A 13578-nucleotide genomic window follows, 5' to 3' on the forward strand; every position below is an offset into this window, starting at 1 on the left:
GTTGGCCCGAAAACTAAGTTTTGCATATTAACCATTTGCCGCGGTCTTCAAACCAGTCCTTCGGGCAGGGTTCGGGAACATTTTTGACGAAAAAAGCCACAAACAATTCATATTTTCCTATGTTATACCTTGTGAGCCATACTACGAATTTAAAAGTCAAAATATATACATGTAAACGAGTGCCTTGTCAATTTTTTTGTAATTTCACCACTTTTAAAGCGGAAGAAAATGAATATAATTTTTACAAATTCCTGCAAATTACACCTGTTTCAAAATAGGGAGATCGAACAGCAAAACCGTAATTGATGACGATCCAAAACAGCATCTGGTGTACAAGGATTGTAAATGTGTTTAAAATCAAAGCACTAGTTACACACAAAATTTGGATAGACTAAATATGACTTGCCTGCCCATCTTAATATCATTGGAGAAAGAAAGGTATGCCAGCAGGAAAAAGTACATTTATCACAAAAAAGATAGCGAACGAGAAAAAAAGGTAGTCATAATTGCCCATAAGCACACTCAGGTTTGTAAGTTACAGTCCTGTGTCTTCATGTTTTTGTATATTCTTTTCTTCTCCTTTTTTTTGTCTCCCATGTTCTCACAGCTGAGCTATTAAACTGGGCCAGGAGTCTGTTCCCCCTATAATTTTTTTTTTTCTCATTTAACATGCTTCAGGAAAAGAATAAGAACATTACTAGACGATGGAGTGAAATGTATGAGGGAAAAGCATTGCAATAATTTTTACAAATTTAGCTAATTGTGGAAACCTTTTTTAGTTGTGACTATTATTTATATTGGCGTTACGGCAGACGGTGAAAATTTTAAGGTATCTGGATGTTAATTCAGTTTGATTATCGTCTGATTGGGGAAGACGCCAGCATGAATGTGATAGGGATTGTCTGCTGAAGTTAAATATGTGGGAGTCAGGAAGTAGAAAGCAGTCTTTAAACAATTCTAAAAAAAACATTGCCGGATCCCTTCCGTGAAGACATTACATCAATTGTCTCAAGAGGTTGCTGAAACAAACTTGTGTGTACAGAAAAAATGTTTGTTGCTATGGGATAAAGTCATGCTTGCAACATTTCTAAGATTATGGAGTCTCGGGAAATTGTGTGATGTTGGAAAGTGGATGGGAATTTAGTTAATAATGGACTAATGGCATTCTTCTCTAAAATGCAATTCTCACGGCTAACAAACAGCATTTCGAACACGATACCTCGTTGGGGAGGCATTTGTAAACAGAGCAAAACAAGGACTTATGAAATAATATCTGTGTGTGGGGCGGCCCGGTGGAGCGAGTGGTTAGCGTGTCGGCCTCACAGCTCTAGGATCCTGGGTTCAAATCCAGGTCACGTCCACCTGTGTGGAGTTTGCATGTTCTCCCCTGGCCTAGGTGGGTTTCCCCACAGGTGCCACATTCTAAAAACATACATGGTAGGCTGATTAGACACTCTAAATTGCCCCGGGGTAAAGGTGTGAGTGTGCATGGTTGTCTTTCGCTGTGCCCTGGGATTGGCTGGCCACCGATTCAGGGTGTCCTCTGCCTCTGGCCCGTAGTCATCTGGGATTGGCTCCAGCACCCCCCACTACCATTAAAGGATAAAGTGGTTCAGAAAATTAGATGAGTGATGAGAAATCCTGCTTTTTGCTGCGAGTCTAAAGCTCACAGTTAGCGGCTAAAAGTGTGTTTCCGTGGAACGTTTCAGAATGAGAGCAAAACGCGATCAGCAGGAAATGCAGGTTCATGCAGTTACTTTGGCATTTTTCGGATTGTACACAAAAAATGTCATTCCAGGTGATAGAAAATCTGTTTGGTGAAAGATTGGTTATTTGGCTTTCGAATTTGGGAAGAGTGCAAGATAGCCATTTTTGACCAATTTGTTGAATTTGAAGGGCTGTTAGAAGAAATGAGCAAAACTTACATTTGGTTTTTCATGTATTTCAGATTTAATTATAAAACTAGCTTCCGGAGGATAAAATATTATTAATATTGTTTTTGAATGGGTGGTTTGTTCAAAATACTTTAACATTTGGGATTAGTAGGGGAATTGAGTGATTGAAGGGTGTTTGAATATTTGCAAGTATTATGCATGAGTATGCCTCACCTGAAATATGTTAGCTTGCTGCTCTCTTGAGCTATTGAGGATATTAGGTGATAATAATGGTAATAAGTTAATAATTAATAAAAGGTATGTGTTATTGAAAACCTAAAAGATGTTTGTTAAACAGAAGGCAGTTACCTATCTTTTCTGTAAATTTGGTGTCAATAAGCCCAATAGCCTGGCAGCTATTTAAGAAATTAGGTTCTTATAACAATCATACATTAATAATTAATAAGTGGAGTGTGTTATTGAAAAACTAAAAGACGTACGTTAAACGGAAGGTAATTACCTTTTTTCTGTAAATTTGATATCAATCTGTCAAATGGCTTGGGAGCTATTGAAGATATTATGAGCTAATAATAGTAATAAATGGAACGTGAAAAACTAAGTTGTTCGTTAAACAAAAGGTAATTACCTATGTTTTCTGTAAATTTTGTGTCAGCCTGTGAAATGGCTTGGGAGCGAATGAACAAAATAGGTGCTAATAACAAAAAAAAATCATCTGTAATCCTTATAAAATGTGATTTATAGGTGTGTGAGTGTTTGTGTGTGCGCATGTTCAGATTCTTTCACTACGTTTGTCCAAATCGTGCAACGTGGAGAGTTTAAAAAATTGTGGTGGCCAGAAACAGCTGTCAGATTCTAATAGCCGAGTGATTGAATTTCTTTACCTTCTCAAAGTGTGTAAATTCAACCTTTCATTTGTTAAACAACAATGTTTCAAAATATGTTTTTAATAGCGCAACAATAATCTTTTGGTTCTAAACAAGCAGGGGGGGGGGGGGCAGCGAAGCCGGGGGCCCTCTGCTTGTACTACTATAAATGGCCAAGCCACTTGAACAACAAAGTTTTACCTTTTGCTTAAATGGTAAACAATACACACCTTATACAAATGAGATATAATAAAAAATAGCTTGAGCTCAGTTCAATTCCTGTCAATAAAGTCACATGAAGAGTGACGTGCACATTCTGTGGAAAAAAAATAATTCAAGAGAAGTTGAAAAGGCATAATTATACATGTTTATTATTATTATAACCATCAGACATCAAGACAATGGAGGAACAAGACTTGTCAAGACAACTTTCAATAAAAAGGAAGAGCATGACAGGGTTATATGTCAGTAATTACTTTTAATTTTTGTTCCCACTAGAAACATGTACGCACCTCACGAAAGAGAATGTGGGCTTGTTGATGAAAGCTGGAAGAGGTACAGACGCTCCCCTACTTACGAACATTCAACTTACGAACAAACGGTACATAAGAATATTTCTGTAAATTGCGTTTATGTCGAAAAAAAATTGTACGTTTGATTTTGTAATGCGCACCTTTTTCTGAGTAGTGCTTCTTTCCGCCGCTAATACCGACGCTTGGCGCTGTGAGAACTCAGCTCACCGAGCATTCACCTTCCTCTGTCCAGTTCGTTGCAATGCGGGAGTGCGTGACCTATCTCCAGTAAGCAAATAACCTTTTTCATTTCTATTATTAAATATCACGTGCATCCATTATTCAACATGATTGGTGAAAAAAAGAAAGGCTTCTAGTGAGGGAGGTGTAAGGAAGAGGCAAGCCATTTCATTTGAAACGAAAGTGACAATAATAAAGAAGCTTGATGTGCGTGAGAAAGTGGTGAGCGTTGCACGGGAATAGAACTTGAATCGTTCGACCGTCAGTACCATTTATAAACGGAGAGATTGAGCAGCATGACCCAAATATTGAACGTTGCGAAAAGGTTGCAAATCAATTGAATGATGCCTTACAGTGCTACCGCATTTATGATTAAAACAAAGAAACCTTGGCCCGCGGGCCATATACGGCCCATTACAGATAACAACATGAATTTAGAATAAAAAGTTACAGATAACCACATTCATACATTAAAAAGGAATACCTGCATAAATATGTTTGTTTCTTTGTGCCCTGCCGGCTAGCAATCAATTCAAAGAGTTTGGAATAGGCGTCAGCAGTCAACCAACCCTCGTGAGGTTAAGCCACTCAGAACATGAATTAATAATTCCACCTGTGCAAATTCCACTCACTGGTCCATCAGAATGACTTTCCCCGAAGATCAATGCTCATAATGAGGCCACACACTGTGGCAAACAAAAAAAGTTGAAGGTGTTGTACCCCTGAATTCTGGGCAATTTATTTGCCTTTAACACAGGGGGAAATAATCAGACAGGTCAGTTGTTATTATCTTCAAGCCAACTTTTAGTGATATCAAATCAATTCACACAAAAACATAATATACAATAACACACAAATATATACATATAAATATATTAACAACCCGTTATAATCCAAAACAATGTTCTTGTTGCATAAACGATCCTAACTTCTGACTATGGTAACTTGTTACCTTTTGTTTTGCAACTTAGCAAAGTCCTCATCTAGTTAGCAGGGCAAACAAAGGAATCTCAATAGCATAGCTTAGCTTCATTGCTACGATCGTCATACACACATACACGTCACAATGCTAACGTTAATGGCGGTCGAGGGTACGTTGCAAATGCTATTACTTGTGCTCTACTCGAGGCTCGTGAAATCTCAATAGTATAGCTTCCTTTCCTACAACCGTCATATACTGCACACTATCATGCTAACGCTATAATGGCGGCCGAAGGTAGCTTGCTAAAGACTATACACCCGAGACTCGCACATTCACGCACACACATAAAAGAGTAAACAAACATTACTAAACACTATGTTCTCTCTCACATGCTAACTATTGTCTCCTGCAAACCCCACACTCAATCGGTCTCAACAACAAAACAACATCAGCTACGCCCAGCTGCATGACCACCACGTATCAGCTGCATGATTCCCACGGGACAGCTACATGTTTCCCGCGTGACAGCTACATGATCACCACGTGACAGCAGGTACAGTTTTGGGGCACTTTGCTGGAAAGTGTCCTGTGTCTCAAGGGTAGGCACGAATATATTGTACTACAGGTACAATTTTGGGGCTGGAAAGTGTCCTGTGTCTCAAGGGTAGGCACGAATATATTGTACTACAGGTACAATTTTGGGGCTGGAAAGTGTCCTGTGTCTCAAGGGTAGGCACGAATATATTGTAAATGTTGTATGGTGTTTGTGTGGTTTCTGCAGTAAAATTAAGATAAGCCTAGGAAATACAGTCGAAGGGGTAATAATAATAAAAAATATTAAAAAAGTTAACTGTGCGAGGCACACGAACTCACTACAAAAGAGTAAAATATGGGAAACACGTGTTGTAAGGCGGGTTTGGATGACGATCCAAAAAATACGTCTAACTTGTAAGGATTGGAAAAAATTGGAAAGACAAAGCGCTTTAAAAATATTACACAGCTATATTTATGGATAAATAAATATGGGTTTGCTGGCCAGCTTAAAATGCATAATTGCAGGATAATATATGCACTAATGCATAGAGGTAATATACATATATATTATGCGAATGCTTTCGCATTCATTTTTTTGGGTTTTAAAATGAAATGTATATTAAGAGGATAGAAAATCTGTTTAGTAAAAGGTTGATTTGGTAAAAAGCTTTGGATTTGGGAATAGACCAAAATAGTCATTTTTGAGCAATTGTGGATTTCAAAGGGCTCTTAGTTAAAGGAAACTAGCTTTTGGAGGATAAAATAATATTAATACTATTTCTGAATATTTTGATTGTTCAAAATACTTGAATCCAGGAGGTTGGCTGTGTAAAGCAGGGGTGGCCAACCAGTCAGAGACCAAGAGCCACATTTTTTACTGTGTTACCGCAAAGAGCCACATCACACACATACCTTTGCTCAGCCAGATTTATTGTCACACACCAGCATAGTAATGACATAAATTGACTCCTACAGTACTAACAGCACTGGCCAGTCATTATAAACAATGAACATTGTGTGCACTGTCTCACACAGACAAACTCTCAGTTCAACCAAGTCCACAAAAAAAATAATAATAATTTACAACAGCGTTTTTCTTTTACTGTGCATGTTATTTAGTGCGACTTCTGGCATTCCTTGCCTTGAACAATCCTCTTCAAATCTGGCTTGTATTCTGTTGTTGCCACTCGAAGCAATTCTTTCACATGGGTGTCAGTCAGAACCGATCGATGCTTTGATTTCACGTGTTTTAGGGTAGAAAATACAGACTCGCAGACGTATGTTGACCCAAACATTGACAGTATCTTAAGCGGAGCCTGTTTAACATTGGGGTATTTTTCCATTGGCACACTTTTCCAGAACTCAATGGTCCCTTCTCTTAAGGCAGGTTTCAGTTGATCCTCCTCACAAAGATCGATCATCTCCAACTCAGCCGCAGCCTCATCTGTGACCAGCAGGGCTTTCGGACAGTCCGTCTCAGCATTAAATGGGTCGACGAGAAACGTAATCTGTGGCCTTTTCAGTTGTAGATCACGGAACCGGGCCACAAAGCTTTCGTGCAGGTTTTCAACCAGTGTTGCATATCTGGCTCTTTGCTTATTCAAGGCGGCGCTAGTGGCTTTTAGCAAAGTGGGGAAATGCGTTAAATCTCCCTTTTGAATATGCGCCTTGAACAGCTTCAGTTTGTTGACAAACGCAAACACACTTTGAACCAGGTCAGGCAGCATTTTTAACTTACCCTGCAAGGTCAGGTTCAGTCTGTCCAAGTGACACAGCATGTCGACCAAAAAGGCCAGATCCATAATCCACTCGAGGTCCGAGAGCACGGGATAGTCCTTGTCCTTCTCTTCCATGAACAGTTTCACGGCATCCAAAAGCTCAAAGAAGCGAGAGAGTACCTGGCCTTTTGATAGCCACCTCACAGTGCAGTGCAGCGGCAAGTCACCTGGAAGCCCTTGGTCCAGTGCAGCAATGAGATTCTTGAATTGCCTGTGGTTAAGCGCATGTGTGCGGATGTAGTTGACAATTTCCATCACAGGCTTCATGACGTTGTCTAAATTCAATGATTTAGACACGAGTTGCTCCCTGTGGATGATGCAGTGGAAATTCCAAAACCCGGGAAATGTTTGGTCAGCTTGGCACAGCCCCACCAGCCCGTTAACAGATCCGATCATGGCTGGCGCTCCATCCGTGGCTATTGCAGTTAGTTTTGCTATTGGCAGATTTGCTTTCGCAAATGCAGCCATCATTGTTTCTTTCACGTCTATGCCACGTGTTCTTTCTTTTAATGGCACAATATCAAGGAGTTCTTCTTTGATCAAACAATCGTTTGACACAGACCGTACAAATATTGCTAACTGAGGCTTGTCTTGTATGTCACAACTCTCATCCAATGCGACATTAAAATACTCACATGCTTGTAGGTCAGAGTGCAACTGTGATTCAATAGACGTGTTAATATCTGATATTCTGTGTTCAACAGTGTGGCAGGACAGTTGGACGTCTGATACCATTCGTTTTAGTTTGTCGTTTTCAGGAGACAAGATTTCAACAACGTCACCGAGGCATTTTTTAATGAACTCCCCTTCATTGTATGGCTTTTTGGCCCGTGCAATGTTCCAAGCCAGTTGATACGATGCAAGCGTTACCGTCTCTGAGTGCTTTGTAAATTTTTGCAAAATATGTGTCTGCTTTTCTGCCTGACTTTTCAAAGTGGCCAACTTGTGCTTGTGAAGTTCAGTCCCTTTTGGAAATTTCTTGGCGATGTCAGCATGGAGTGAGCTGAAGTGGCGCTGAAGATTTGAAGCTTTGAAATGCGCTAATGACGCCTGGCATATAAGGCAGAATGGCTTGCCATTACGTTGAACAAAAAAATATAAACTCTCCCACTCTGTTAAAAACGTCCTGTGTTCATCTTCATATTTTCGTTTTGCTGTGCATTTTTTCCCTTCCATTTTGAGAGCGAGCTTGACACAAATTGTTTACTCAAATCTGGGACACTTTGAGGTACGTACTTTCATCCCAGGCAGATGCGCATTTGACGAAAATACCGTATTGAACTCAAGCGAAGCGCACACGCAAATACAAATAAAACACAAGCGTTACCGTCTCTGAGTGCTTCGTAAATTTTTGCAAAATATGTGTCTGCTTTTCTGCCTGACTTTTCAAAGTGGCCAACTTGTGCTTGTGAAATTCAGTCACTTTTGGAAATTTCTGGGCGATGTCAGCATGGAGTGAGCTGAAGTGGCGCTGAAGATTTGAAGCATGGAAATGCGCTTATGACGCCTGGCATATAAGGCAGAATGGCTTGCCATTACGTTCAACAAAAAAATATAAACTCTCCCACTCTGTTAAAAACGTCCTGTGTTCATCTTCATATTTTTTGTTTTACTGTGCATGTTTCCCTTCCATTTTGAGAGCGAGCTTGACACAAATTGTTTACTCAAATCTGGGAAACTTTGAGGTACGTATTTTCATCCCAGGCAGATGCGCATTTGACGAAAATACCGTATTGAACTCAAGGGAAGCGCACACGCAAATACAAATAAAACACAAGCGTTACCGTCTCTGAGTGCTTCGTAAATTTTTGCAAAATATGTGTCTGCTTTTCTGCCTGACTTTTCAAAGTGGCCAACTTGTGCTTGTGAAGTTCAGTCACTTTTGGAAATTTCTGGGCGATGTCAGCATGGTGTCACGCAAAAAAAAAAAAAAAAAAAAACTTTGATATGGACGTAAGAGCCGCATGAAACCGGCCAAAGAGCCGCATGCGGCTCGCGAGCCGCGGGTTGGCCACCCCTGGTGTAAAGAAAGGCGAGGATGAAAAAAATTTACAATATTATGGTATATTGGTGACAATAAGGTTTTAAAACATTAAAAATTGAAATTTGGAAATGCCTAACAAAAGGTTGATTTCTCTAATTTAATTGTTGTAGATTTTTGTTTTGGTAACAGGGAGCTATGGGAAATGACTCTTGTCTTAAGTAAACATCATATGAGGTGATTTACAAAGTATAGGTATTGAGAGTTATTTGGCTGTTAACAACATCAGATGGGAAATTTACAATGCGATAGTGGCATGAGGAAAATTCATGGCATTCATTCAAATAATTAGGTGAATTGTAGATAAAATAACTGGTTTGGGATGAGCATATTTTCCCTAAGAATGAAGTAAAATGGAATGTTTTTCAAAGTGCACTTGAAAGAACATTGTTTGTTGTCCTGGCGGGAGGAAATATGCTTTGTCACAGGTCATATTGATGACTTTAAGGATATTACGGATTGGATAAGCATTGGTCAATTGATACAACCAAATAACGTTGCTTTTTACTGCTTTAAGGGCATGCAAATTGGTGAGAACTTTAGCAACGATGGGGTTAATACGCCTGAATGTTACAGTGATAACGAGTGGCAATAACAATATTAGATAAGGGGGGGAAAGGAGAAATTCTCCAAATTCCAAAATCTGGCTTAGAAACAGGTTATGTTAGTCGCTTTGGGTTTTGACAGGATGTGTTGGTACATGAATTCTGGGAAATTTTGGGAAATTGGGGACCCCATATCTAAAACAAATTTGAGACAAATGTGTAAATAGGCTCTATTTGGTGCTGGATGCCCAAATTCTAGTGGGGCCTTTCATGTTTTGAAACAAGTGACACTTTAGGTAGATGGGTTGTCTATGAACAAAATGGGATGGGCGAAATTCGCTTACAAATTCGCCGTGTTATCTTGTTTCATAGAATTTGGAGTCAAGGCGACGTAATAAAGGCCATAGGCGTCATGTTGTATAAAATAGGCGTGGATGAATTTGTTTTACAAATGGGGGAGATTATCTTATCACCTGAAAGAAGTGGAAACCAAATTGGATGGCCGCATTAAAAGGTGATTGGCATGCTATTAGGGAATTGGGATTTTCCAAAAACCTGATAGGGGGCCATTAGGTCATGGTGGCTGTGAAAATAAAAACCTTAGATGTGAAACTATTGCCACCTCAATTTGGGGAATAAACAGCTAAACTGATAGCATTAAAAAGGATATAACTTTGTGTGAAACCTGAAGGTAATTTTTTACAAACGGTTAAAATGCTAGAGTGGGGGTGTGTATTTTAAAGGATCTACTAATGAATGCGGGGTGGATCCAGACCTTCCGGAATGTGGGGTATTCCTCGGTACTCCAGTTTACTCCCACAAAATGAAATTATGGATGCTAGACTGGTTGAACACACTAAATTCTTCTGTTTATGAGTGTGAGCGTGAATGATAGTTTGTCTTTTTGTGTTTTTTGATTGGCAGGCCACCGAGACATATTCTATCAATAAAGAAAATAATTTGGGCTTGAGTCAAAGGAAGTCCTATGTCTCGACAAGGGGGGTCTCGACAAGGGGGAGGTGGCCTTGCTACAACGGCACTACAAGGCTTATGGTTTAAATCTATATGCATACCCACATATCCATTTCAAAAGATACATATAGATTTTATTTTATTTGTATTAGATCGTATAGATATCAGTCCACGATATGGAATTCCAGAAACTATCTATAGTGATAATGGCTCCCATTTTGTTAATATAGTAGTTGTCTACCATCCACAATTGGCGGACCTTATAATGAAGTCCTGTTAGGTAGACCTTACAAATTGCTATTATTCACTACACAATGACAATTGGATGATGAGGCAAATCAATCAGAGAGAAAAAAAACACACACACCAAATTTAGACTATCAGAGGGAGATTTTGCTTCTCAACAGGAAATGGACGAAGCGACGGTGATTCTTGAAGACTGGATGCTGATACTCAGCATAAAAGAAGAAACATCGGAGCAACGCAAAGTGGGAGGGTCCTTGTTACTGAAAAGGGACACGGATGCACCTTTCCCACAGTAAGAAGGTTGTCTGAATTGAAACGTTTCAAGAGGAAAACTCCCTAAACAAAGACAAAAAGTCATGTTGAAAACAATTATTGCTTTTGGGGCAATGAGATTAATGATGATTGTGATTCTATTCCTTTCCACAGTAGGGTTGTTTTCTCCAGTTGGAGAGAAAGGCGGAGGCGTTTCAATTGAGGATACACCTTCTTATGGGAGGGTAAACCAAGAAACATTCACATTTACATTTGATTAACATTACCTACTAAATCAAATTTCCAGACATGCATTCGAGATTGAAAATATATAGTTGGACTCGGCGACGTCCCATTTGCCATACAAGAGATCAATCTATTTAATCTAACATCTAACATTTGGTTTTTCATGTATTTCAGATTTAATTATAAAACTAGCTTCCGGACGATAAAATATTATTAATATTGTTTTTGAATGGGTGGTTTGTTCAAAATACTTTAACATTTGGGATTAGTAGGGGAATTAAGTGATTGAAGCGTGTTCGAACATTTGCAAGTATTATGCATGAGTATGCCTCACCTGAAATATGTTAGCTTGCTGCTCTCTTGAGCTATTGAGGATATTAGGTGATAATAATGGTAATAAGTTAATAATTAATAAAAGGTATGTGTTATTGAAAACCTAAAAGATGTTTGTTAAACAGAAGGCAGTTACCTATCTTTTCTGTAAATTTGGTGTCAATAAGCCCAATAGCCTGGCAGCTATTTAAGAAATTAGGTTCTTATAACAATCATACATTAATAATTAATAAGTGGAGTGTGTTATTGAAAAACTAAAAGACGTACGTTAAACGGAAGGTAATTACCTTTTTTCTGTAAATTTGATATCAATCTGTATATATATATATATATATATATATATATATATATATATATATATATATATATATATATACACATATATTTATGTATATATATATATATATATATATATATATATATATATATATATATATATATATATATATATATATATATATATATATATATATATATATATATATATATATATATATATATATATATATATATATATATATATATATATATATATATATATATATACACACACACACACACACACACACACAAACAGTTGTGGTCAAAAGTTTACATACACTTATAAAGAACATAATGTCATGGCTCTCTTGAGTTTCCAGTTAATTCGACAACTCTGATTTTTCCCTGACAGAGTGATTGTAACAGATACTTATTTGTCACAAAAAAAACATTCATGAAGTTTGGTTCTTTTATTACTTCACTATGGGTTAACAGAAAAAGTGATCAAATCTGCTGGGTCACAAGGAGACTAACCGTTCACGCTCACACTATGAGTCCAATCGGCCTACCATGCATGTCCTTTGAATGTGGGAGGAAACTAGAGTACCCGGAGAAAACTCACACAGACCCGGGACGAACTTGCCAACTCCACACAGTTGGACTGACCTAGATCTGAATCCAGGTCTCCCACTGTGAGGCTGACGTGCTCATCACTCACCCACTGGGCCACCACACATGAAGAGCAGATAATGGAAAAACGCACAAAGATAGAACTGTGTGCCAGGCTTTAGGCAACGTTTACATTGAAACAGTCGTCCAATTTGCCTATGTATCATGCATGTCCACTTCGTCGGTGAAAGTACCATCAAAACTTGATTCCTGTGTGAAACACTTCTGCTACGCTGTTTGGGCAAGTTGACTTTTGTTAGATGAAGACATGTTATTGTTTTAATAAACTGCCTGGTCATTGTCACGTAATCAGTATCTTTGTACGCTTCTCAGAAAAATACATTTTAAAGCATTACTGCTGCACACTATTCCAGAGTATAGAAGACAGGTGGCACCAAAACTCAGTTTTGCATTTTAACCATTTGCCGCGGTCTTCAAAGCAGTCCTTAGGGCAGGGTTCTGGAACATTTTTGACGAAAAAAGCCACAAACAATTCATATTTTCATATGTTATTCCTTGTGAGCCATACTACAAATTTAAAAGTCAAAATATATACATGTAAACGAGTGCCTTGTCAATTTTTTTGTAATTTCACCACTTTTAAAGTGGAAGAAAATGAATATATTTTTTAGAATATTCTTATGCTGTTGCTAATCAATGAGGATGCATTTCAGAAGAGTCTACGGCAAAAAAATGATTAAAGCAGTTTTAGATGTAAAATCTCATTTCTGTCATCAGCGGTTTCCATATTTTAGCTCACAGGTTAGCAAAGAGCCAGATGCACTCATCAAAAGAGCCACATGTGGCTCCCGAGCCATGGGTTCCCTACCCCTGCCTTAGGGGATGTTAGTGGGTCCTGTTTCTGAGAAAACCTAATTGCAAACAATTGCCTAACCTTGTAAGAAAACAGTTTGAAATGGTGTCATCTTGTTTGGTTGGAATGAAATCCTGCACCCACTGTGACACTTTGTGGCCCTGGTTTAGACTAAAAAGAGCGAGTGGTGCATCATAAAGATTTCCATTTTGAAGGGAGTTCCAAGATAGTTGCTTTTTCAAAAAGAAATATCTCATTGATACGATTTGAACATTTATGGACATCTTGCAATTATTTTTTGCCTTTTTATTGTTGTCATGTAAATGGCATTTTAAACAATAAAAACAGTAAATATGGGCTGTCCTTTCTGTAGACACTAAAATAGTCAAATCACAATTTCAGCCTCTGCAGTAATCAGTAATCCAAACAAGAGAAATGAAGGGCCTAATCCACTT

General features: G+C 38.4%; 1 protein-coding gene across 1 annotated transcript; it reads right to left on the reverse strand.

Moving 5' to 3' along the window:
- Positions 1 to 5708: 5708 nt before the first annotated feature.
- Positions 5709 to 7972, reverse strand: LOC144198769 (general transcription factor II-I repeat domain-containing protein 2A-like). The gene is made up of 2 exons (XM_077719962.1): positions 6705 to 7972; positions 5709 to 6584 (listed from the first exon to the last, which is right to left on the reverse strand). The coding sequence occupies exons 1-2, from the start codon at positions 7918 to 7920 to the stop codon at positions 6082 to 6084; spliced, it is 1719 nt and encodes a 572-aa protein (XP_077576088.1). The 5' UTR covers positions 7921 to 7972; the 3' UTR covers positions 5709 to 6081.
- Between the last annotated feature and the right edge of the window lie 5606 nt (positions 7973 to 13578).

Source organism: Stigmatopora nigra, chromosome 6 (genome assembly GCF_051989575.1).
Source record: "Stigmatopora nigra isolate UIUO_SnigA chromosome 6, RoL_Snig_1.1, whole genome shotgun sequence".
In the NCBI taxonomy this organism is placed as follows: Eukaryota; Metazoa; Chordata; class Actinopteri; order Syngnathiformes; family Syngnathidae; genus Stigmatopora; species Stigmatopora nigra.